The 24,515-nt window shown below is 51.6% G+C and overlaps 3 protein-coding genes across 3 annotated transcripts in view; 1 reads left to right on the top strand and 2 right to left on the bottom strand.

Moving 5' to 3' along the window:
• The first annotated feature begins 9,703 nt into the window (after nt 1-9,703).
• SUV420H2 (suppressor of variegation 4-20 homolog 2 (Drosophila)) lies at nt 9,704-13,084 on the top strand. Its single transcript, XM_006868293.1, has 8 exons — nt 9,704-9,813; nt 9,944-10,109; nt 10,401-10,510; nt 11,033-11,196; nt 11,305-11,324; nt 11,998-12,134; nt 12,216-12,391; nt 12,606-13,084. The coding sequence occupies exons 1-8, from the start codon at nt 9,704-9,706 to the stop codon at nt 13,082-13,084; spliced, it is 1,362 nt and encodes a 453-aa protein (XP_006868355.1).
• Nucleotides 13,085-15,894: 2,810 nt separating this feature from the next.
• LOC102837611 (cytochrome c oxidase subunit 6B2-like) lies at nt 15,895-17,047 on the bottom strand. The gene is made up of 3 exons (XM_006868100.1): nt 16,936-17,047; nt 16,038-16,138; nt 15,895-15,948 (listed from the first exon to the last, which is right to left on the bottom strand). The coding sequence occupies exons 1-3, from the start codon at nt 17,045-17,047 to the stop codon at nt 15,895-15,897; spliced, it is 267 nt and encodes an 88-aa protein (XP_006868162.1).
• A 134-nt stretch (nt 17,048-17,181) lies between these two features.
• FAM71E2 (family with sequence similarity 71, member E2) overlaps nt 17,182-24,515 on the bottom strand; it is a 13,686-nt gene continuing 6,352 nt past the window's right edge. Inside the window, exons 7-11 of the mRNA XM_006868292.1 lie at nt 22,173-22,266; nt 19,779-22,055; nt 17,763-17,836; nt 17,642-17,667; nt 17,182-17,411 (exon numbers count right to left, since the gene is read on the bottom strand). Coding sequence (XP_006868354.1) covers nt 17,182-17,411; nt 17,642-17,667; nt 17,763-17,836; nt 19,779-22,055; nt 22,173-22,266 — 2,701 coding nt within the window. The remainder of the gene's footprint in view (nt 17,412-17,641; nt 17,668-17,762; nt 17,837-19,778; nt 22,056-22,172; nt 22,267-24,515) is intronic.

The raw sequence follows: 24,515 nt of genomic DNA, 5'->3' as shown, positions 1-24,515 counted from the left end.
ACCTTCACAAAGCAGATCACCAGGTCTTTTTCCCAGGGATAGGCTGGGTGGGTTCAAAGTGCTTAACTGTTGAGCCATCAGATCGTCTTACTTAATAGCAAACTGTATGTAATAAAATATTTGTTGTTAAGTACTGTCTATTCGGTTCCAACTTACAGCAACCTTGTTTAGGGTTTCCGAGGAGCAGTTGGTGGGTTTGAACTACTGACTTTGTGGTTCACATTCCAGGGCTGATCTTACAGCACCACACCAGGAGTTCATAATATATTTATTGTACAATACAAGGGAACTTCAAAAAGTTGGTGGAAAAATCCCATTAACCTTTTATTGAAATCAATACATCATGTTATTACAATTTTTTAAAAATGCAACATCCTAAAAACTCCAACATTTACTATTGAAACGATTCCCAGGAGCTTGCTGTGTTACCACACACATGACAAAAAAATTAAAGAACCATTAAATATTTAGAAACATTCAACATCTGAAACTTTAAAATCTAACTGTATGTTGTTGTTGTTGTTAAGTGCCGTCGAGTCGGTTTCAACTCATAGAGACCCTGTATAGGGTTTCCAAGGAGTGACTGGTGAGCTTGAACTGCCGACCTTGCAGTTCAAATGGCTTTGCAGTCTGGCGCATTAAGCCACAGTGCCACACCAGGACTCTAAACTGTATGCCCCTCAAAAAGCTACAACCTGTATTTAAAAAAATTATTTTCTCTATGAATAATCTTATCAACTATGCAAAATTCTGCACAGTTTTTATACTGAAGCTAATATTAAGCCGCACTTGAATTCACATTGTTAGCTAAACAATTGGCTGAGCACACACGCACACCCCACACGCTATTACAGAATAGCCACTTACTCTTCATCTTCATCTCCCTCCTCCCCCTCCTCTCCTGGTTCTTCTTTGTTGCTCCGGGACTCTCCTTTCCTGATTCACGTTTGCTCCTGGCACGTGTGTGGCAACATCCTTTCATAGTTTTCCTTTAACTTGACTGCTTTCTACTCTGTGGTTGTTTCTATCTTTGGCTGATTGTTCAGACCACATTTCACTCAATTTTTTTTTTTTACAGTATCCCCAGTGGATAGGCCTTGGGAACTCACATTTGATCTTTGGGTGATGTTCAGAACAAAACAGGAAGAAGGCAAATGGCAGCCTCTTAGGGGCTTTGGGAACTTTTTTCTTTCCTTTCTTATCACCTTTGGTGGTGGTGGTGGTGGTGGTGGTGATGTGCCGTGGTGGAGTCAGTTCCAACTCGTAGCGACCCTGTACAGGGCTTCGAAGGCTGCAAATCTTTAAGGGAGCAGAAAGCCTCATTTTTCTCCTGTGGAACCGCTGGTAGTTTTGAACTGCCAAACTTGAGGTTAGCCTAACTCATAAACACTGTGCTTTTCATCTCCCCATCATAACAAGTTGGGTCACTTTTTGTCAAATCTTCAAACTTTGGCTCTCCCTTTGCAGACATGGTCTTCCATCTCTCAGAGCATTTCTTGGAGAACCAAGCGACATTGATGGATGAGTTTGGATGTTTCTTCTTGTGCTTTTCCCAGCATGTCTGCACGAAGAAGGCATACGAGGACATCTTGCCCTCCCCCCATTATCTTTTTTTTTTTTTTTTTAATTTAAGGTTTTTATTGTGGATTGAGTTAAAGTTTACAGGGCACATCATCAGTTTCACATTCAGGCTGTACATCAATTTTGCACTGAATGCATCTTGTTTCATTGCAATGATTACAATCCTCTCCATGCGCCATGGTTAACAGTATTTGCCTTTTTAAAAAAAAATTTTTTTTATGTACACAAAAACACGCAGGAATATGTAAACAGTTAAACAACCAAAGGGTACGTTATTTAGACCAACCCCCTGTCTCTTTCCATGAATCTAGAATCCTCAGATGCTCTATCTCTCCACGCCATCATCTCTGCCTCTGTCTCTGGTGTCACTGCCTCTCTGGTTAGGATCCTGCATTCTGCTCATGCTCTTCCCTCTTGCTGGTCCTAGGGTCCTTTGTTCCTGGAATGTAAAATTAACATCTCCCATTATCTGTTTTTGTGGGTGTGTGAACTGAGTGATAATTAACATGGGAGAACATCGGCTTTACACCATTGTTTCATTGCAATGATTACAATCTCCTCCGTGCATCATCATTCAACAGTATTTGCTTCCATTCCCTTTGTTTTTGTTTTTGTTTTGGGGGGTGGGGTGGGGAGGTGTACACAAAAACACGCAGGAATATATAATAATTGAAACAACCAAAGGGCACATTCTGCAAGTCTGCCTCCTGGCTGCCAGCTCTTTGTCCCCCTCTTTCCATGAACCCAGAGTCCTCAGCTGCTCCCTCTCTCCATGTCTCCATCTCTGCCTCTGTCTCTGGTGTCGCTGCTGCTTCTCTGGATAGGGTCCCACATTCCGTTTGTGTTCTTCTCCCTTGATGGTCCTACGGTCCTCTTCCCATTATCTTTTAATTTCATTTTTTGATCAATTTTTTTTAAATCCTCCCTTACACGTTAATTTAAGAAGACTTTATTATTTTTTGTTTTTACACAAGTAAGGAGTCCCATTGGCTGCTAATTGGAAGTTTGGCAGATCGAACATACCCAGTGATTCTGAAGAAGACTTGGTGATCTGTTCCCATAAAGACTGTTGTTGTTGTTAAATGCCTTCAAGTTAGTTTGGACTCATAACAACTCTATGCAGAACAGAAAGCAACGCCGTCTGGTCCTATCCCATCTTCACAATTGTGATGTTATGTTTGAGACCACTGTTGCTGTCACTGTGTTAACCCATCTCCTCGGGATGCGGAGGGGGGTCTTCCTCTCTTTTGCTGACCCTTCACTTTACCAAACATGATGTCTTTCTCCAGAGACTGGCCCTTCCTGACAACATGTCTGAAGTATGAGAAACAAAGTCTCCCCATCTTCACTTTAAGGAATATTCTGGCTATACTTCTTCCAAGACAGATTTGTTTGTTCTTCTGGTAGTCCACAGTAATTTCAATATTCTTCACCAACACCGTAATTCAAATGCATGGATTCTTCTCAGGTCCTACTGAATCCAATTCGTTGTCCAACTTTCACATACGGATGAGGCGATTAAACATGGCACAATCAGGTGCAGCTTAGTCCTCAGAATGACCTCTTTGCTCTTTAACACTTTAAAGAGGTCTCCTGCAACAGATTTGCCTAATGTAATGTGTCATTTGATTTCTTGACTGCTGCTTCCAGAAGATCAGTATTCAGCATTCTGGAACTGATAGTGTTCCACAGCTCTTCATAAGGTTTTCAGTGACTAAATATTCAGAAATAGTCCGTCGCTCCTCCTTCCTAGTCTGTCTTCGCCTGGAAGCTCAACTGAAACCTGTCCACCGTGGGTGACCCTGCTGGTATTTAAAATACCTATGACATAGCTTCCAGAATCACAGCAACATGCAAGCCACCACAGTATGTGCGTGTGTTGGGGGAGGGTTACAAAGCTCCTTTAACTGTAGGGCCAAAGAGAAGAATCCATTTCGTATATAAGCTTTAGCAGGTCCTCTAGCTCCAAGAAAATAATATATAGCCAAGCAGCTCAAGGCCAGAGGCCAGATATTTTCCTTTACCCTAGCCTAAGAACAAAGACCACCAGTCCTGACCAATTAAACTGTAACATCTCATAGTTTGCCAATTGTTAACCAATCCAAAGATTGTAAAGCTGAGAAACCTGAGCTGTTTAAAAACTCTATAAAAACCCTGCAGACAAAAAGTTCGGGGCTCTTTCCCTATTCCGAAATGTCGGATAAGGTTAGAGACCTGGCTCGAGCTTGAATAAACAACCTTTATGTATTTACATCGGTGACGGCTCCTGGGTGGTCATTGGGGACCCTGAACTCTGGGCGTAACATAACCAGCCTGTAAATGCCCAAAGGACACATTCTGTGAATCAGCCTCCTGTCCACAGGCACTCAGCTTTACTCGGTCCATGAGCCTAGAAGCGTGAGCCAACAGCTGCTCTGTTGCCTCTGCTATCACCGCTTTCCAGATAGAAATCTATGCTCCACTTGTAGCTTTTCTTTCTTGATGGTACAGGGATCATCTGTTTCTGCTTCTGTGATGACTCTTATTAAAACTAGTGTGATGGCAAAACTGATCAACTCTGGAGTTACAGTCCTGTGCACCCTACCCCCATGGACCCACACAATCGTTTGGCGGGAATTGAGAAGACTTTGAATAGAAAAGCCATATGAAGCAAATTCAAGACACCTCAGTATACCGTCACCAAAATGAAAATGAAAAAGAGAGAGAAATGAAGTTCTGGCATGTGTCACAACATAGGTGAATTTAGAAAACATCATGTTGAGTGAAATTAGTCACAAAAAGACAAATACTGTGATCTCATCTATATGATAACTTGTGTAAGTGAAGAAACCAAAAGTTGTTAGTGGTTACCAGGGATGGAAAGGGGAAGGCAAAGGCAGAGTTTTTGTTTAGGGAGCTAGTGGTTATGAAATGCTTTGGAAAAACAATAGTGTGACGGTTAAGGTTTTGTGTCAACTTGACTGGGCTAGGATTTGCAGCGGTTTGGCAGTTGATAGTTAACTCCATGATGATTGGCTATGAGCAGCCAATCAACTGTGAGGATGTTTCCTTGGGGATGTGGTCTGTTCCCAATATAATGAACATATAGGAAAGTCTCTTCCTTTTCAACTGGGTACCGGAGTCTCTACAATTGTGAGTCATTTCTTTGGTATAAAATTCTATTGGTATATATACACATATATAATTTTCACTGGTTTTGTTTCTCTAGAAGACCAGCCTAAGTAAGAAAGATAGTAAGAATGGTTGCAGAACTTGAAGAATGCAACCAACGTCACTGAATCACACAAGTGGAAATTTTGGGGTTAGTATACATTTTCACCACAATTTTAAAAAACTGAGGTGAAATGTGTAGATGGCATTAGAATACATAGACTTCTGAGAGTAGTAATATTACACTTTGGGGTTGGTCTGATTCATACTCATATAGGATTGTTGGTACAGTTCCTTCACAGAAGAGTGGTGTTTCCTTGTAGGACTATACCACGATCCCTTTATCCATTCTTCATGTGATGGACATTTAAGCTGTTCCCAGTTTTTCACCTGTATTAAACACTACTGTAATGAACATTCATGTACTTATCCCTTTGTGCACACCCAAGTAGAAGAACTGTACTTTAAAAATTCATACAATCCTGTATGACTTTTCCAGAGAGCTAAGCTTTTTGTGATTAAAGTTGTCAAGGATTTTATTTTACTTGGATCCACAATCAACACCCACAAGAGCAGCAGTCAAGAAAGGAAATAACTTGCATTAGGCATATCTGCTGCAAAAGACCACTTTAAAATGTCAAAGAGAAAAGATTTCACTTTGAGGACTAAATTGCACCTGATTTAATCCCCCACATACATTCAAAAGCTGGGCAGTAACAACCATGTGACAACTCTCTTCCCACTTTCGCTCTGGGTGGCTCATTCCATAAGCTTTTTTTTTTTTTTTTTTTTATGAATTGAATTTACAAAGCAGGTAATCAGTTTTATATTCAACAAATCAAACACTTCATTTCATCTCGATTGAAATCCCCTCTATGGTACATCACTTATCCCACTTCCTCCCTGTGGTTTTTATTTCCTGTTCCGCCTTCTTCCCCACCCTTCTGAATTTTGTCCTTAAGTAAATGCTGCCCTTTTGATCCCCTGTCTACTTATTTATATGCTGTCCCCCTAGAAATCTATTCCTTGGCTGAAAATTAAGCCAGAAGGTGAGCTTAGTTCAAGACCTGAAGGGTGACCAAGGGTCGTAGTCTCTTGGGGTTCCATCAGGCTTTATCTGACTTTTTTTCCATGGTTTTAAGTTTTAGTCCATATTTTCTACCATTCTATCCAGGACCTTCTAATGTGATCCCTTTCAGAGGAGTTGGTAGTGGTAGCCAGTCGCTGACTCAGAACAACACTGTGATGTTGTTATTAAGCGCCATCGAGTCAGTTGTGACTCATAGTGACCTTGTATAGGTTTGAACTGCTGACCTGCTGGTTTAGCAGCCTAATACTTATCCTACAGTGCCACACCAGGACTCTTGTTGTTAAGTGCAGTGGAGTCAGTTACAAATCATAACGACCCTGTATAGGGTTTCTGAGGAGTGACAGGTGAATTTGAACCACTAACCTTGCAGTGGTTCAAACTGACCTTAAGATCAAGTGCTTATCCTACTTATCCCTATGTTGTTGTTGTATTAATTATCCTATGTTGTTGTTGTTAAGTTCCGTCGAATGGGTTCTGATTCATAGAGACCATGTATAGGGTTTCCTTGGAGCGGCTGGTGAGTTTGAATTACTGATCTGCAGTTGAAACTGACCTTGGCGGTCCAGAGAATTATTCTCCAGCGCTGCACCAGGACTCCACTTGCTGTTAAGTGCTATGGAGTTGAGTAGGTTCTGACTGATAGCGACCCTGTATGGGGTTTCCGAGGAATGGCTGGTGAGTTTGAACCTCAGACCTTGCGGTTCAAACCGACTTTGCAGTCCAGTGCATTACCCCACAGCGCCACACCAGGACTCCAGCGACCCGGTATTGTTATTGTTAAGTGCCCTGGAGTCGATTCCGACTCATAGTTACTCTGTACAGGGTTTCTCAGGAGTGGCTGGTGAGCTTGAACCGCCGACCTTGAAGTTCAAGCTGATCTTGCAGTCCAGTGCATCAACCCACAGGGCCACAGAGTAAAAACTGCATTTAAGGTTGTAAATCTTTATGGAAACAGATTGGTGGGTTCCAACAACCCACCTCCCCGTTTGCCAGCAAGCAAGTGCGTAACCACTGTGCTACCAGAGCTCCTGAACAAAGGCTAAAATTATGTCGTTGTTAAGTGCAAGTCGGTTCCGACTCTTGCCGACCCTATATAGAGTTTCCTAGGAGCAGCTGGTGCGTTTGAGCCGCCAACTTCGTGGTTAGCAGTTCAACTCTTATCCTACGGGCTGGAAACACGGAGCCAGCAGCACAGGGGAAGGTGTTAGGGTTCCTTGTTAACAGAGGTCTGGCAAGCCCCTTCGTTCTGCTGTATCACAGAGCAACAGCATCGGTTTATTATTGGTCCCTATTCACACATTCATTTATTCATCCCATAAATATTGATGAAGTCCCTACTATGTGGCACGCATTGTTCTAAGCAGCAGTGAACAAAACAAAGCCTCCAGCTTTCGAGTGAAGCTTACAATTCTAGGCGGAATTATCCTGAATTGCTAATTAGGTTTGCTTCTAGGATTGAAACAGAGGGGTGATCCCAAAGGGGAGGGAGATGCCCCCACGGGCGCGCCCCGTGAAACAGAGCTGTCTCCAAAGTCCCTACTTTTCAATTTCCCTCTTCCCGACCCGTTCCAACAGCGAGAGGGCCGCCAGAGTTAGTGTAGATACTTCAAAATTTAAATAGGATGTTTGGGGAAAGCAGAGTAGGTTGAGAGAGACAGGGAGCGAGGTATCCTTTGTGCACAGGCGGGATTGTCAATAAAGTTTTGTCGCCTTGGCAACCCTAGGTCTCGCTGGGCGGGGCGATAGCATTGCGCGCGCATACACTTTCTCGACACCTCCCCCCTCCTCCCTCCCCCCCATCCCCCGCAACTCCTCTACCCCTCTCTCTCTCTCTCTCTCTCTCTCTCTCCTGTGGCTGCAGGTTTCACCAAAGAAAGAGAAGCAGGAGGTCGCTACTCTGTGGTGACGGGCGGAAGGTTTAGCCAATGGGAAGATGAGTCACTCCAAGAGTAGGCAATCATATACGAGCGTAGAGTGGACAGAGCCCACCCTCTTTCCTCTGGGACCTGACTAACCTGACCCACCCCTAGTTTAGCCCGGAGCGACGGCGCTTTCAGCCAATAAGAGCGCCGAGTTAGGGCTGGCGGATGATGAGGCGGGGATGTATCTCCATGGCAGCCGTGGAAGGACAGTTACTTGAGCCAATAGCAGTAGTTGGCGGCGTTTGACGGCAGCGCGGGTGTGGTGGGGTTTTGTAGAACACTGGAGGGGAGGACCCGAACGCACCTCGACCAGTGGGAGCGGGGCGAGCGCTATAGCAACCGATGACTGGCGGCATCCTTGACCAATAAGAACCCGAAGAGGCCGTAGCAGGGTGGCCCCGATGGGGCAGACAGGAGGTGCGGCGACTGTGTCTGACGAGAGCTGGAGGCGGCAGTGGGAGGTGGTGGCGGCGGCGGCGCGGGCGCCTGAGGAGGAGGAGAAGCGGGTGAGGGGCGGCGCGGGGCCCGACCTCTGAGCCCCCTCATGGCCCCCGCCCCGCGCTGCCTTGGCTCCCAGTCGCCCCCAGTCCCGACTGTCCCCCACCCCGCCTGGCCCTCGTGGCGTGCAGGCGCCTCACCTCTCGGGGCCCAGGTTTCTCTTGGTGTCCCCTTCCCCGTGGCTCCTGACCAGGCCCCTCCCTGCATTCTTTAGTGCTTCCTTGGGGCCCTCGGATCCCCCTTTTTGCTCATTAGTCCCTTCCTTGGGCCCCTGTCCCCCTTTTTGCACCCCAGGCCCTTCCCCTGGCCTTTTCCTCACTTTCCAGATCCTTTCTTGGACCTCCCCCCCTTTAGCCTTCAGCTCCTTTATACTAGGGAGCGTCCGAAAGTTGGTGGGGAAATTGCAGTGTCTTTCAATTCCTTTTTTCTATCAACTTTTTGAAGCCCCTTCATATATTGGCCCCTGGGTCCTTCTCTGGGTTGGGTCTCTCCCAGAACTCTCTGGAACCCCTAGGGTCTTCCTCTGCCCTCCCTCATACTCCACCGGCCCTATCCTGGACCCTCAGGCCCTTTGGGAACCTTCCCTGCCAGCCCAGGCCCCTCCCTGGACCCCCAAACCTTCCCCAGCCCCCTTTCTGGCAGCCACTGACCCAGGTTCTTGGGCGCCCCCTGCCTCCCTTTGCTTCGTCCTGGACCCCCTGGCACTCCCCAGGCACCTTGTGTGGCCCCTCTGTCCCTAGCTCCCAGCCCCGGGCCATCTCCTGGACACCCCGCACCCCGTGGGTGCCCGCCTGTCCATCACCAGCCCGCGGCTTTTCTGGCTCTGGTCCCTTGCGCCCTCCTCCTTCCTCCTTTCTGACCTGAGTTCCCTTGTCCGCACGCTGCCTCTTTCTCTGCACCCCTTTGTCCTCCGACCCCCCCCCCCAGGGAGCAGGTGCTGGGCTCCCCCTCCCCTCTGGCTGCTCCCCTCCCCCACGACACCTCCCCCCTCGCAGAGCCCTAGGGTGCACCTCCCAGCCACTGACGGCCCAGAGGACTTGTCAGTGTGTGCACGTGCACTGGGGGAGGGGGCTGTGGGAGTGTGCACGTGGGATTGTGTGGGATTCCCATTTTCCTGCGCGTGTGTGCACTCGGGTCGTGTCCTGCTGGTGGATCTGGGTGCACATGCGCACTGAGGAGGGCAGGAGAGGGCTGGGGGCTGTGTGTGTACTTGTCGGCCTTCCTGGGGCATATATGCGTGGCTGTACGTCAGGGTTTGTGCACTTGCTGGGGTGCATGCGTGGGCCTCTGTCCTGTGTCCCTAACTAGAGGAGAGCGGGTGTCAGAGACTGGGTCACCTGCTTCCAGGCTCCTGTCCTCAGTGTGTGAGCTACGGGGTCTGGTGTGTGCATGGGGAGACAGCTCCCCCCCACAGTGTGCCCTGCCCTGCCGTCACAGGAAGCAGCATGGTTGGAGAAGCACTATGGGGCCGGACAGAGTGACCGCCCGCGAGCTCTGTGAGAACGACGACCTGGCCACCAGCCTCATTCTGGACCCCTACCTCGGCTTCCGCACCCACAAGATGAACGTCAGGTGAGGCAGGCCACAGGGCCCTGCCACCCGCTGCCCCTCTCAGTACCCCCTGGGGGGTGGGGGCAGGGCCGGGAAGGCCAGGAGGGACGTAGGCCGAGGCCCTGGGACCCAGGCGTGCCCTCTCCCCCAGCCCCGTGCCCCCCCTGCGGCGACGGCACCACCTGCGCTCAGCGCTGGAGGCTTTCCTGAAGCAGCGGGACCTGGAGGCTGCGTACCGGGCCCTGACGCTGGGAGGCTGGATGGCCCACTACTTCCAGAGCCGGGGCCCGCGGCAGGAGGCTGCCCTCAAGACCCACGTGAGGGCGCCCACCCGTTCCCTAGCCCCCCACCTCGGCCCCAGCCCCTTTCCTGCCCATTGCACCCTGACTTCCCGGCCTTGAGAACCCTAGAAGAAGAGAGGTGGGGGGCCGCTGAGCTGGAGTCCACCCTCTTGGTTTGACAGATGAGGAAAACTGAGGCCCGAGAGGGGAAGTGAGACCACACAGCGAGCGTAGGACACAGAGCAGAACTAGCACCCCGGAGAGAGGGCCACGCCACGGACACCCCCTCCCCGCCGCCTCACCCCGCCCACCCCCTCACTCCCCCAGATCTATCGCTACCTCCGCGCGTTTCTGCCTGAAAGTGGCTTCGCCATCCTGCCCTGCACCCGCTACTCCATGGAGACCAACGGGGCCAAGATCGTGTCCACCCGCGCTTGGTAAGAGGGTCTCGGTCTTCATGGCCGCTGAAGTGTTGGGGAAGCCAAGCAGACCCCAGTGCTTCTTGCTCAGAGAAAGGCTACTTGTGGTCCCCCAGGTACTGTGGGAGGAGGAAGAACCTAGTCAAGACCCTGTTGGGGGAGGTGACCTCAGAGACCCTGGGGTCCCAGGGCTGCCAAGAAAGAACTGCCTGGGGCTGTCACTTCCCCACCTGAGCCCGGCTGAGCACAGAACAGGCAACAGTAGAACGGCTCACCTTGGCTGTTGGGAAAAGCAGAGGGTAACCAGAGAATTCTGCAGCTCTAGCAAGAAGGCTTCTCAGTCCACCTCAGGCTGGGCGTAGGGGGGGTCCTCTAGGCATAGGAGAGGGACTGGGGGACAGGGACAGGTTTTAGGTTTGGACGGCGGTGTACTGGTGGATGGCCCTGGGCTCTGGTTCTGAAGAAGATCCCATCATGCCCCTGTTCCTGCCCCCGAGCAAGCCCTGGAGAGGCGTGGCTCAACAGCTGCTGCCTTCTCAGGAAAAAAAACGAGAAGTTGGAACTGCTGGTGGGCTGCATCGCTGAGCTGCGTGAGGCAGACGAGGGGCTGCTGAGGGCTGGCGAGAATGACTTCAGCATCATGTATTCCACCCGCAAGCGCAGCGCTCAGCTGTGGCTCGGCCCGGCAGCCTTCATCAACCACGGTGAGCCCTCGTGGGCGCGGAGCCCCTGGAGGGCTAAGTAGCGCATGTTCGCTCATGAGCCTCCCCGTCTCTCTTCTTTCCCCCAACACCACCCCCTGCTGGCTCCAGACTGCAGACCCAACTGTAAGGTAAGAGCTGGGCCCCCTGCTGCCAGGGTAGACTCAGTGACCCTAGAGAACAGAGTCGAAGTGTACCACAGGGTATTCTAGGCTGTGAGCTTGAGCCACAGAAACCCTGACGGCACAGGGTTAACCCTCTAGACTGTTACCTAGAAGGTCAGCAGGTGGACCCCACCAGCTGCTCCCAAAGAGCTTGTAAGGGTCATATGCCTGTGAGGCTCCCCACTCTACAGAGCCCTGTCATTCCCTCCTGATCGCCCTTTACCCGAACCTGCTGGAAGGGGTGGAGTGGGCATTTGCCATTTGAGCCATCTGAGAATCAGGGGCTTGAGGATGGCCAGGGACAGAGAGAAGGAGACAGGACATAGGGTTAACAGGAGGTGGCCCTCAGGCAAGTGGTGTGGGCCTGAGTGGACAGATAAGTAGCATCCCAGATTGGGAGTGTGGACAGATGTAGTAGCAGGCATGAGGGGCAGGGACATAGGCAAGAAAGTGGCCCCAAGACAGGGCAGGCAAGGGTGTAGCCGGGCCAGAATGGACCCGTGGTGGCCGGGAAAGCAAGAGTTCAGAGGGACGGTGGGACCTGGGGAACCTGGAGGGAGGCGACAGTGCCCATTGTGCCCACCAAAGGGTCAGGGGGAGTGGGAACGCAGACACATATGGCAGGAAGAAGGCCCCCCAGTTTGTGCCTGCAGATGGGAATGCGGCCTGCGTGAAAGTGCTGCGGGATATCGAGCCCGGTGATGAAGTGACGTGCTTCTACGGCGACGGCTTCTTTGGGGAGAAAAATGAGCACTGCGAGTGTTACACCTGCGAGAGGTGGGCGGGGGTGCACCTGGCGGGGGCCTGAGGGGGAGGAGGCCCAGCCGCCAGCCCGGTCCATCTCCTGTGTTCCCCTAGGAAAGGTGAGGGAGCCTTCCGGCTTCGGCCCAAGGAGCCAGGATCGACCCCACCGCGGGCTCCTGACAAGTATGAGCTCCGTGAGACCAAGCGAAGGCTTCAGCAAGGCCAGGACGGCGGCTGGCGAGGCCTGCGCTGTGCCCACCCATCCCCTCTGCGCCAGGACCTCTTCTGTGGTGAGCTTGGCCGCCCCGCCTCCAGCTCACGTGCTCCTCTCTGACACCCCACCCCCACCCCCACCCCGGTGATCTGGTCATCCCGCCTCTATTTCGGCTGGCAGTCGACCCCAAGAGCACAGTGGCACCCATGGAGGGTGGAGGGAAGATAAGCGGGACCTGAGGGCCCTGGCCCGGAGCTGACCTGCTTCCCCTTGCACCTTCTCTGCAACAGCCGCCTGCCAGCCTCTTCTAGGCCACCCTGATGCTGTCGCGCCCATATGGCTCCAGTGGCTACTACAGCCCCTGTCCCAGGCGCGTCCACGGAGACGCCGCCGTCCTCGGCCCCGACGGGCTCCTGCGCCTCCCACCCTGCCGTCGTCTGTCCGCATCTCCCTGCACCCCTGGGGAGGCTGCGGCCCTGCCTGTCGCCTGCGGGGTGAGGCACAGGTCACTCTGGGCCGCCTTCCCCGTGCCCGCTGGGCTCCACAGCAGGACTGGCACTGGGCCAGGCGCTACGGACTGCCTCACGTGGTGCGCGTGGACCTCAGCCGCCTGGCCCCTGACCCTCCAGTTGCTCCCTCCAAGACCCCAGGCTCCATTCCTGTCCCCAAACAGGCCCTCGCCTTCACTCCCTTTGCCCCACCCAAGCGCCTGCGGCTGGTGGTCAGCCACGGCTCCATTGACCTGGACGTCAACGGTGGCGAGCCCTGACAGGCGGCCAGTGAAGCCTGGGTGGGGGAAGGGAAGAGGCGCTTTTTGCCCCGTCTTTCTCTGGCCCAGGCTCGCAAGTCTTAGTGGACCCTAACACTTCAAAAAGCAGCCCTGAGGCCTCTAGGAGGGTGCTGACCCTTGACCCCAGCACAGCACTGATCCCTAGAGGGGGCTGGTTTGGGCAACCCCAGGGATTTGATCCCCTGATCTCCTGTGACTGCTGATCCCTGAGCCACCCAGCCCGGCAGGGAGCCCTGGCCATTGCTGCCCCCACCCCACCCCCACCTCAGGACAGAGGGGTAACCCCCCACACACACACTCCCCCTCCTGCCTCAGCCGTCCCTCCCAGGGAGCAAAGCCATAGGGGGCAGCCCAGAACCAAGCCTCTGGTGGAGGCTGAGTCCTTTTGGAGGTGGTGCTCCCTAGCAGGGGAAAGTGGGTCTGCCCTCAGCCCTGCAGCTGTCTGAGGTGGGGAAGGTGTGGGGCACGACCTCATCTTTCTCATGGTGCTACCCCTGGTGCTACTGGGGAGTCGGGGCGCCCTTCCTCTTCCCACCCACGCCAGCACTGCCTGTGCCCAGGGAGGGGATTGGAAGCACCTGAACTTTTTATTTTATTAAAATCTTGTTATAAGCAGCTTCCTCAGAAGTGCACTGTTTCAAGCTATCAGTTGGGAGGGAGGAGTCTTAGGGGAGCTGGAGGCAGTGACAGCAGCCGCTGTGGGACCAGATAACAAGACAGGGAGGGTGAGGAGGGCTTCAAGAAGCTGAGGAGTTGCATCAGTGCCCAAACTGGCCAGCTCAGCGGGAGGTGAGTCTCCCCATTACTCTGCAGGTGGCTGGCTGTGTCCCACGAGGCCTGCGTCTCCTGTCTCAAATCAGACAAAATGCACACTTCGAGAGATGGGGGGGGGGGAACAGAACGGGATGGGACGGGCAGTCTGCCAGCACTCCCCACCCACCCAGCAAGCTTGCCATGAGTCAGGATCATTTCATTTGAAATCTATGGGAGCCAGATTCCCAGGTGGGCTCAAACCGGTTCGTCTGTATCACCAGGGCTCCTCTGAGTCCAAAGGATGCTACTAATCGTGTAACCTTGCTGGTTGTAGGTAAGTGCTGTCGAATCAGTTCCGACCCATAATGACCCCCGTATAGAGTTTCTGAGGAGCAGCTGCTGAACTTGAACCACTGACCTTGCAGTTCAAACAGCTTTGCAGTCTGGAGCATTAACCCACAGCGCCACAGCAGGACTCCTTGCTTGGCAATCCTGAATGAGACTTTTGACCTTTGTGGGCCTCAGTTTCCTCTCCTGTGATTAGGATTCAGTCCCTTTCCCACCTAGAGATGATCCCCTGCCCTCTCCACCCAATCCAGAGTCACACCCCAGATGTCTTATCTCCCTGCAACATCACCTTGGGACCTTGCCCTTCCGCATCCAATCTAACCACAATGACAAGCAGGATTCTTCTAGGAATGGAGGGAGAGTGTGGGCTCTGCCACAAGGGACCTTAGCAGCCAGCCTCCACCTGCACAAGGCCATGTAAGACATTGGGACTGACAACATACAAAGATAGCTGAGCACAAGGGGACACTGACCTGCCACTGGCTCTCATCAAGTCCTGGTCACCTGTCAGCTAACCTTTCCTGCCTCCCCATCATCAAGTGACTACTTCTGGAACATTCTTAAAACACCTGGTTTCTGCTTCAGTCACTACTGACCTCCCAACCATGGCTCTGAGGATCTGAGTTCTCCTCACCCCCAGCCTGATGGACCAGTGCCTTCTATGAGCTCCTGGCCCCAAGCCCCGCATCTCTGGGTGCCAGCACCAATACCTCCAATGGCATGCATTCTCAGTTTCTTTAGAGAACAGTCCCTCAACCTCCAACCCCTGCCTCTCCAGCCTCCTCTGTCCCCTCCCCTGGCTCCCCTCCATCTTGTCTCCACCCTCACCCGATCTGCAAGTCTCTCCCTCAGAGGAGCACTTCTCAACCTACAAATAGTTTTCCTGGTAGTTCCAGGTGTTCCTTACCTTCTACACACATCTTCACATGGTGTTTTTCCCGTCTCTTCTCTTGCAAGGACGCCTCTCAGAGGGTTAGTGCCCACCTTACTCCTTCAGTATGGCCTCATGCTGGCTGACACCTTCAAAGACCTTACCTATATCTGAACAAGGTACCAGACCTGTTGCTGTGGAGTCCATTCTGACTCACAAGGACTCTTGGACAGAATGGATCTGCTCCCTCCATTGGCGGAAGCAGTCTGCCACATCTTTCTCCTGTGAAACAACTGGTGGGTTCAGACTACCCGCCTTTTGGTTTGGCAGCCACCAGGAAACAGGCCCTACCAGTGTCCAACCCAACCCTCGCCTCTCCTGGGTGGGACCCAACCAACACACAGTCCTGGGACAAAGTTCCTTCAGGCTGAGATGGGGGTGGACTGAGGGCCCAGGTGGCTAGGGAAGTGGTCCAGGCTGACTCAGGAAAGTGGCTGAGCCATGGGCATGGTGAGAACTGAGGAGACAGGTAAAGGTGTGGACACCCTGGAGCCCGGAAAAGACGCCCCCTATCAGCTGGGAGCGAGGGCCTACCATAGAGACAGGCACACCTCTGTCTACCCCCATTACCAGTACACACCAGCTGGCTCCTGGGTGCCCTGAGACCGCCTAGAGAGACGAACACACACACACACCCATCCCGAGCAGACATTAAAGAGAAACATCAGCATATCCTGACTTTGTATGTGATTTAGAGATGGGCAACTCGCGGACTGGGGTCGCCGGGCCCGATCCCTCAAAAGCCACGCAGCGACAGTCAGATTTTGCCCGCGAAGGTGCCCTCCCGAATCTGCTCATTCCAGCGCTGTACCTGAGGAAGGAGAAGGGAGGACAGAGAGCCGGCTCAGTCTGGCAGGGGGAGCCCTCCGCCTGGCCCCTTCGATTCCTCGCCCCCCTCACCCAGCTGATGGGGCACAGAGAGTGGTACACGCGGAAATAGTACTCGCAGGGCTGCGTGCTCCGCCCACGCCGGTTCATCATCTTCAGGCAGCGGTGGAAGTCTGCGGGACAGGGCAGGGAGGAGTCACGCCACCGGCCTCGCCCCTAACGTCTCCTCACTACTTGGGCCTGGCCCCTCCGGATCTCGCCACACCCCCATTCCCTTCATCCAGGCCCAACCAGGACTCCACACCCCAGGCTCCACCCCTCCACACCAATGTCTCTCCTGGCTTTGCCACGCCCCCTGCCTCTCACGTGCTACTAGACTTGACCCCGCCCCCTACTCTAGGCCCCACCCTCCTAGCCTCACTATGCCCCTCACTTTCTTCTAGACTAGTCCCGGCCACCTATTTCAGTCCCCAATTCCTCTCTTCCCTATATCTGGTAGTGTAGCGGTTACAAATCGAGCTGCTAACCTCAGGGTCAGTAGTTCGAGACTACCAGCTGTTCCACGGGAGAAAGAAGGAGCTTTCTGCTCCCGTAAAGATTTACAGCCTCGGAAACCCAGTAAACGGTCGCTATGAGTCAGAACCCACTCCACACAACGGTACCACCACCACCCTATATCTGGCCCCGCCCACGACTCCAGGCTTCCATTCCAGGTCCTGCTCCGCCCCTCTGGGGTTTGCCACGCCCCTCTCCCTTTATCTCTTCACCCAGTCCTGCCCCCTCACTCCAGGCCCCGCCCCCACTCACGCTCCTTTACTCCAGGCTCCTCCCTGTCCTTCTAGCCCCACCCCACTCCATTCTTGGCCCCGCCCCTCCAGAGCTCTCTAATACCCGCCCTGCACTCCAACGGTCTCCATCAGCTTGGGACTGCCGCTGCGGGTTGAGACCTGTACAGCAAGTTCTCTCTTACCCAGAAAGTTCTGGTAGCAGTTACGGGTCTGGTTCTGATTGGGAAACCGAGGGTCGAAGGGCGGCGTGTGCCATTTCCCCTTAGGGGGCATCTGGAGATCAATATCCAACATCCACGGAGAAGGCGGGTCCTGCAGGACCAACGGGGATCAGTCGGAAGGAGGCGCCACTAGCCCTGCCCCGCACCCAGCTCCCGACCCCCCCACCCCCCCATACATCACCCCTCGCATCCCCCATCTTCTTGGCCTCACCAGACTGATGTTAACCGTCCCCACTGGGTAGAGTTGTGCCGACTTCCACTGTTCCGCTCGCTTTTGAGGGGTGGGGTACAGAAAAGCACCATCCCCAGCCCTAATTGGCTGGAACCCCCAGGATCCCAGCCAATGGGAGCCATGAGATTCCGAGACCTGCGGGGCCGGTTACCCCACCCACCTCCCTCTCCCGCCTCCGCCTGCAGCCAGCGACGACTCCTTGGGGCTAGAAGCCCACCGAGCAGGGTCAGGGTTCTTAAGGACGCGTACAGGGAACAAGAGACAGTCGTATTGCGTGTCTCAGACTGAAGCGTTTAATCTCTGAGAAGATGGGATATTCTGCAGGCTCTCCCTTGCCCTCCAATATATAAATAAATGTACAGCTAACTCTGGTCTTTACTTCTACCTTAGAGGGAAAAGTCACCCTGCCTGGTTCTTGAGCACTCCACTTCTTACAGTAGGGGTGCGCTGCATCGGGGGATCTGCAGGGGGAGAGGAGAGGGAGGCGGAATCTGGACTTCCAGAAGCCCCCAGGAGGGGGCAGGTCTAGGTCGGGTCTCCAGAGTTTCAGGGTTACCTGGCAATGCCTCCTTTAGACTCTGCATACTGATCGCTGGACCCCGCCATTATAAAGAATGGGGGCGCTGCAATCTGGAGAGAGAACACAAGAAAGCAAAGGCTTTGGGAGGCAATACTTAGGTGGCCACTTGCTGTCATTGGGTCTTACACGTTGCTATAATGTGATGCTCAGCAGGTTTCAGCAGAAATTCCCGATCCAAGGACTAGTAACAAAGGCCTTGTGATCTACGTCTGAAAATTCACCCAGGAAAAACAGTATGACCATGGAGACAAGAAAGGCTAATGGTGCCCATCTACACTGAGAACTCATGAGGACTACAATAGATGGACCCTGAGAGGATGGAAGAAGAATATAATATGATACAGAACCTCAAAATCTTAAAAAAAAAAAAAGGAAAGAAAAAAGATCTGCTGGACTAGTTGAGACTGGAGGACTCTCGGAAACAATTACCTTGGGATACTTACTCTTCAGCCCTTGAACTGAAACTAGCCAGTGGTCACCTTGTAAAATAACGAAATGGCTCGCAAAATAAAGACTATCACCTGTGAGGACCATTCTCGTTTTAAAAACCACCTCTATGAGACCAAATGGTTAACAATTACTTTAAAACAAAGATGGATGTTAGTAGAAATAATGAGCCTATGAGAACGTTCAGGCATGGTGATGAATGTAACCAAACCCCTTGTGTAGAAATGGCTGAATGGAACCCAAAACTGGTGTGTAAATCTTCACCAAAAATACAATAAGATATTAACAACAACAGCAACAAAAACCCTTACGGAACATAATGGGCCAGTCTGCAATCCATCATAACATTGGTACTGGAGCAGACAGTATATGCTTCCATTGTGCATGGGATCACTATGAGTTGGTACGGTCTCACTATGGCTCTGGAGACAGGCTAGCCTGCTCTGGAATCTGAGTCCTCACCACCCTCCTTCAAATCTCTATGCAAGTGGCCTCCTCACTTCTTGGCACCAATCTTAGGATCCTTGTTGTTGTTGTTGTTGTTAAGTGCCGTCGAGTCGGTTCCGACCCATAGCGACCCTGTACAGGGTTTCCGAGGGTGTAAATCTTTACGGGAGTAGAAAGCCTCATCTTTCTCCCTCGGAGCGGCTGGTAGTTTCGAACCGCTGACCTTAAGGTTCGCAGCCCGATTCGTAACCACTACGCTACCAGAGCTCCTTAGTAGGTTTTATTCCTCCTGACTTGTTAATATCAGGTCTGACTCTGGACCATTCACCCCAAATCCAAATGCCCCACTATATCTTGCCCCTTATACTCCTCACCCACTTCCTCCACCAGCTACCTCCCCATTTCTTTTCTGCCTTTCCAGCAAAATTCTTCAAAAGAGCTGATCTACTCCTTGTCTCCAAGTCCCCCTCTCCTTAAAAAAAAAAAAAAAAAGGAAAAAAGATGGTAAAATACACACGGCATAAAATTCAACATTTGAACTATTTAGAAACGTACCGTTCCATGCCTAGCACATTGTGGACACACTCTGTACTGAGCACATGAAGAAAATTAGAAAGACAATGATCTCTGCCTCGCTTAGAGCCTGCCCTGGACTGCAAAGTGGGTTTGAACCATGAGGTCGGCAGTTCAAGCTCACCAAGAAGACTTCCCAGAATCCTATACAGAGTCGCTATGGGTCAGAACCAACTTGAATGCACTTTAACAACAACAACATATCTTTAATGGCATCCTGGTGTGGTGCTATAGGTTAAGCAGTGGACTGCTTATCATAAGGTCAGTGGTTCAAAGCCACCAGCCGTTCTTTGGAAACCCTATACAGGGTTGGCAGGAGTTGGAACTGACTCCATAGCCTCAACAATACCCTTAAGTGCCTAATGCCTAGCACAGAGCTGACACTAGATACGAGTGCACGAAGCAAAGTGGGAAGAGGGAAAGATCTTCTCTACCTTCTACATAATGGAACTGGCAGCAAAAGTTGACAAATTGGCTCACAAAGGAAAGAGGTCACCTGTGAGGATCCTGGAAATACCTGGACACAGTAGGCAAGTTGCCCAAGTTCTCTTTTATCACCTCCACCTGAGTGGTCGTATCTCTCATATTCTCAATTTCTAAGGCCATGGGCAAAAGGATGTCTGAGGACGACCCCATCATGGCCAAGGGTTGCTGATTGGGCATCCGGATGGGCACTTGAGATAATTTCACAGTCTGTTGAGGCATCCTGGCTGAGGCCTCCATCCTTGAGGAGGGGAGTGGGATGGATGACTGTGGCAGGTCCTCCCACCTGGTGGCTGGCAGAGGGATGGGAGGCCGGGGACCAGTCTCCACGCTCGGACTGTTGGATGCGGGTAAGGAGCGCAAGGACACTTTGGAATGGTCCTCTGAGCTCCAGGGTGGCTCCTCCACCTTCATCCAGTGCTGTGTTCTCTCTTTCACCCAGGTGGCAGACTCTGGTTGCTCTCTGACCACCACTGGTGACTTCTGCAGCCAGGACAACTGGCTGTTATTGGGGGACACTGAGGGCTTCTCAGCATTCAGAGAGAGCCAAGAGGGCAGAGTCATCACCGCAGTGTGTGAGTGGTGCTCCTGGGAGCTGGCCATGATCATCAGCTTAGCTAGGGCAAGGCCCTCCACGGAGAAGGGCCTGTTGGACTCCAGCGTGGGTGCCTGCAGGCTCAGTTCCTTCGTCTTGACCCGCCTCTTCTGCTGCTGGATCTCCTTGGATCTGAACCCTGGCAGATCCACAGTGATTTCCTTCTCCTCCTTGCTGACCTTGTCCTCCGATTTCCTCACGCCCTTCAAGCCCTCTAAAGTCATCGCCCTGGTTTTGCTCACCAGGACCTCCTCAGACATCTTCTTGGCCGTGCCATAAGGCAACTCCAGGGACCGAGTCTGGGTCCTCTGCTCCACAACGTTCGTCTCCTGGGCACCCACTATTCCCACTGGCTCCCGTCTCGCTTCTGGCTGGGTACTCTTCAGCATATTTGCTCCCTGACTTACAGCTGGCCACCTGCTGTCTGCAAGGGTCTTTTCCAATGAGGTTGGTGGGCTGAATGTTCTCTGGTATTGGGTAGGTGAGGTCAGAGCTTTCTGTGATGGAGTAGGTAGGAAGAAAGACTTCCTGTTTGGGGCAGTGGGAGATGTAGCCTTCTGGACAATGACAGGATCAGCCAGGGTCTTCTGGGGTGGGACATGGGAGACCCTCTTGGATGGGATAGAAATACCTGGGGCCTTCTGGGATGGGACAGTGACAGTTGGGAGCTTCTGAGATGGAACAGGAGCATGAGGGACCTTCTGGGATGGAATGGGGACAGGGGGAAACTTCTGGGTTGGGACAATGACAGATGGGACCTTCTGGGATGGGACAGGAGCATGAGGGACCTTCTGGGATGGAATGGGGGCAGGGCGAACCTTCTGGGTTGGGATAGTAACAGGTGGGACCTTCTGGGATGGGACAGGTACATGGGGGGCTTTCTGGGGTGGAACAGAGGCAGGGGGAACCTTCTTGGATGGGACAGAAACACCTGGGGCCTTCTTGGATGGGGCAGTGACAGATGGGACCTTCTGAGATGGAACAGGAGCATGAGGGACCTTCTGGGATGGAATAGGGGCAGGGGGAACCTTCTTAGATGGGACGGAAACTATTGGAGTTTTCTGGGATGGGACAGTGGCAGGAAGAGCCTTCTGGGATGGGACAGGGGGGATCTTCTTGGATGGGACAGGAACACGGGGGGCTTTCTGTGATGAAACAGGAGCAGGGGGCACCTTCTTGGATGGGACAGAAACAACTGGGGCCCTCTGGGATGGGGCAGTGACAGATGGGATCTTTTTGGATAGGACTTGGACAACTGGGGTCTTCTGGGAGTGGGCAGCTTTAGCTGTGGACTTGTGAGAAATAGTAGGTGCAGTTATGACCTTGTGGGAGGCGGCAGGGCCAGCAAGGGTCTTCTTGGGAACAGCTGCAGCCTTCTGGGACTGATCAAGCATGAATGGAGTCTTCCCAGATGGGACAGGGACAGACAGAGCCTTCTGGGAAGCTGGTGGCCTGGCCTTGACATTGTGTCTGGGGACAGAGGGGTAGGGTGTGCAATGGTAGAAGGTGGTGGTGTGGGTAGTTGGGGAAAGGGAGGATGAGGACAAGGTGGTAGACGTGGTGTCCATGAGGTCTTTGATGTCCTGCGGCCACAGGTAGTGGTCGAGCTGGTTATAGGAGACCATGGAGGAGAAATCATCAGGGTTGTTCTCCGACATACAGCGGGAAGGAGTCTTCATCAGACACCCACAGACAGTGACCCTTCCTGATTCAGATGACTGGGCCTGTGAGCGGGCAGGGGACAGGAGTGGGGACAGTCACAGGTAAGAGCCAGACCTGGAGTGCTGACCCCCAGCCCCTCCTCCCAGAGCCCGGTCCCTGGGGTCCAGTATGTAGCTGGCCTTGGAGGTCTCCTTCTGGTTAACAGTGCTGGAAACGATGCTGAAGATGGTCCGGATGGTTAGGGTGGGTTTTTCTGGGGAGGAAAGCAGCAGCCTGAGCCTCCAGGGAGAGAGAGGCCAGGCCCACAAGAGTCCAGCAGGGCAGAGGGAGTAGGCACTCTTACCTGAAAGTGGGATTTGAGAGCCATCAAACTTGGGGTTGGACTCAGACCTGTGGGAACAGTAGCAATGTTTTCTTTTTCTTCTTATAATTAAAAAAAAAAAAAAAACTTATTTGAAATTTTTATTTTATTGAGACTATACACGGTGAAACCTACACCAATTCAACAGTTTCTCCAAGTACAGTTCAGTGACATCGATTACATTCTTCAAGTTGCATAACTACTCAACTCACTGTGCCCTTAGTTTCCTACCTTATTATTCCAGGGGCTTTTGGCTATTTGATTGCATGTAGATAGTTCTTAAAAGAGCATATTGCTCAAGGCGGACTTTTTTTTTTTTTCTTTAGTTAAGCTAAACTATAACTACTGCTTGGTTTTAAGAAGATTTCAGGGAATATTTTTGGTTTAAGGATTGAAGATGATCTCAGGGTATTCGTTTCAAGAGTTCCTTTAACCTCTATGGCTCCAGAAATTCTATGAGAATTAGAAATTCTGTTTTTCCTTTTTTCCCCCCTTTTGATCAGGATTCTCTTACAGAATGGTTGACCAAAATGTTCAGTTTTGGGACCCAGTTCTCCTGGTCCCATGACAGAGGGGCAGTTGTTCATGGAGGTGAATAACCACACATTCCATTCCCTCCTCCTATTTCCGACTCCCTTCTTCTGTTGCTCCAGGTGAACAGACACCAATTGCTGTGCCTTGGATGGCCATCTACAAGCCCCACGAAACTCCAAGGAAGACAGAAGCCCTGAACACAATATGGGGCCACTTAACAGGGATGCCCCATGAAACCGTGACCCTAAACCTCCAAACCAAGAAACCAAATCCCATGAGGGTGTTTGTTTATACATAGGCAGCCTAAGCAGCTATGGTTTTTGTTTTCAGTCATTGTTGTCAATATATCTATCACACAACTTTGGTCTATTCAACTCTTTAAAGGTCTAGTTTATCGACAGTCCTTTAAATAATCCGTATGTCTTTTCGTAGTCTTTGGAGTAATAACACCCCTTGTTTCCTTTCGTCTCTGTGGATTTGCCTATTCAGGACATTTCGTATAAGCGGGATCATACAATGTTTGTCTTTCATGACTAACTCAGCATGAAGTTTTTGAGATTCTTCCATGTTGTGGTACGTATCAGACCTTCATTTCTCTTCTCTTATAGTTGAATAGTATTCAATTATCTGCTCAGACCACATTTTGTTTATCCATTCATCTGCCGACGGCCACTTGGATTATTTCCGTTTGGCTATTGTGAATAATGCTGCTAAAAACACTTGTATACGTGTTTCAGCCAGAATCACTACACTCAAGTCTTTGGGGACTATGCCAACAGTGGAATTTCTGGGTCATAATGGAATACATGGACTGGTAAGGAGATGTAGGATCATCACTGGACTGGGAACCACAAGGTCAGCAGTTCAAACCCATCAGCTGCTCCTCGGAAATCCTATACAGGGTCGTGATGAGTTGGAACTGACTTGGCGACACTTAACAAGAACAATGCAATACATAATGTAACAGGAGATCTGGTGGTGCAGTCGGTTAAAGCATTGAGCTGTTAACCAAAAGATTGACAGTTGGAATCCACCAGCCGCTTCTCGGGAGAAAGATGAGGCAGTTGGCTTACGTAATGATTCCAGTCTTGGAAGCCCCATGGGGCAGTTCTTCTTTGTCCTGTCGGGCCGCAATGAGCAGGAATCAACTCAGTGGCAGTGAGTCATGTAGTACACACTAGGTTGTGCACACAGTTAACACATTCAGCTGCCAGCACAAACGTTGGTGGTTCAAACCCACCCAGCTGCTCCACAGGAGAAAGAACTGACAATCTGCTCCCATAATAGTTGTGGTTGTTGTTAAGTGTCATCAAGTTGCTTCTATATAGCGATCCTGTTTAGGGTTTTCAAGGAGCAGCTGGTGGGTTTGAACCACCGACCTTTCAATTAGCAATCCAGTGCTTATCCTATGGTGCCACACCAGGACAGCCTAGGAAACCCAGAGACAGTTTTTGTTCTGCTAGGCAACTCAAGGGCACACACCAACAACAAGATATACATAAATTGTACCCTCTTAGCCAGTTTTTAAAAAGGTGTATTGTGGTGAAACTATATGCAACAAAACATAGGTCATATCTCAACAATTTGCCATAGGTCATATCTCAACAAAACATAGGTCATATCTCAA

Source organism: Chrysochloris asiatica, unplaced genomic scaffold (genome assembly GCF_000296735.1).
Source record: "Chrysochloris asiatica unplaced genomic scaffold, ChrAsi1.0 scaffold00116, whole genome shotgun sequence".
Lineage (NCBI taxonomy): Eukaryota > Metazoa > Chordata > Mammalia > Afrosoricida > Chrysochloridae > Chrysochloris > Chrysochloris asiatica.
This window is presented reverse-complemented; position numbering and strand designations above follow the sequence as displayed.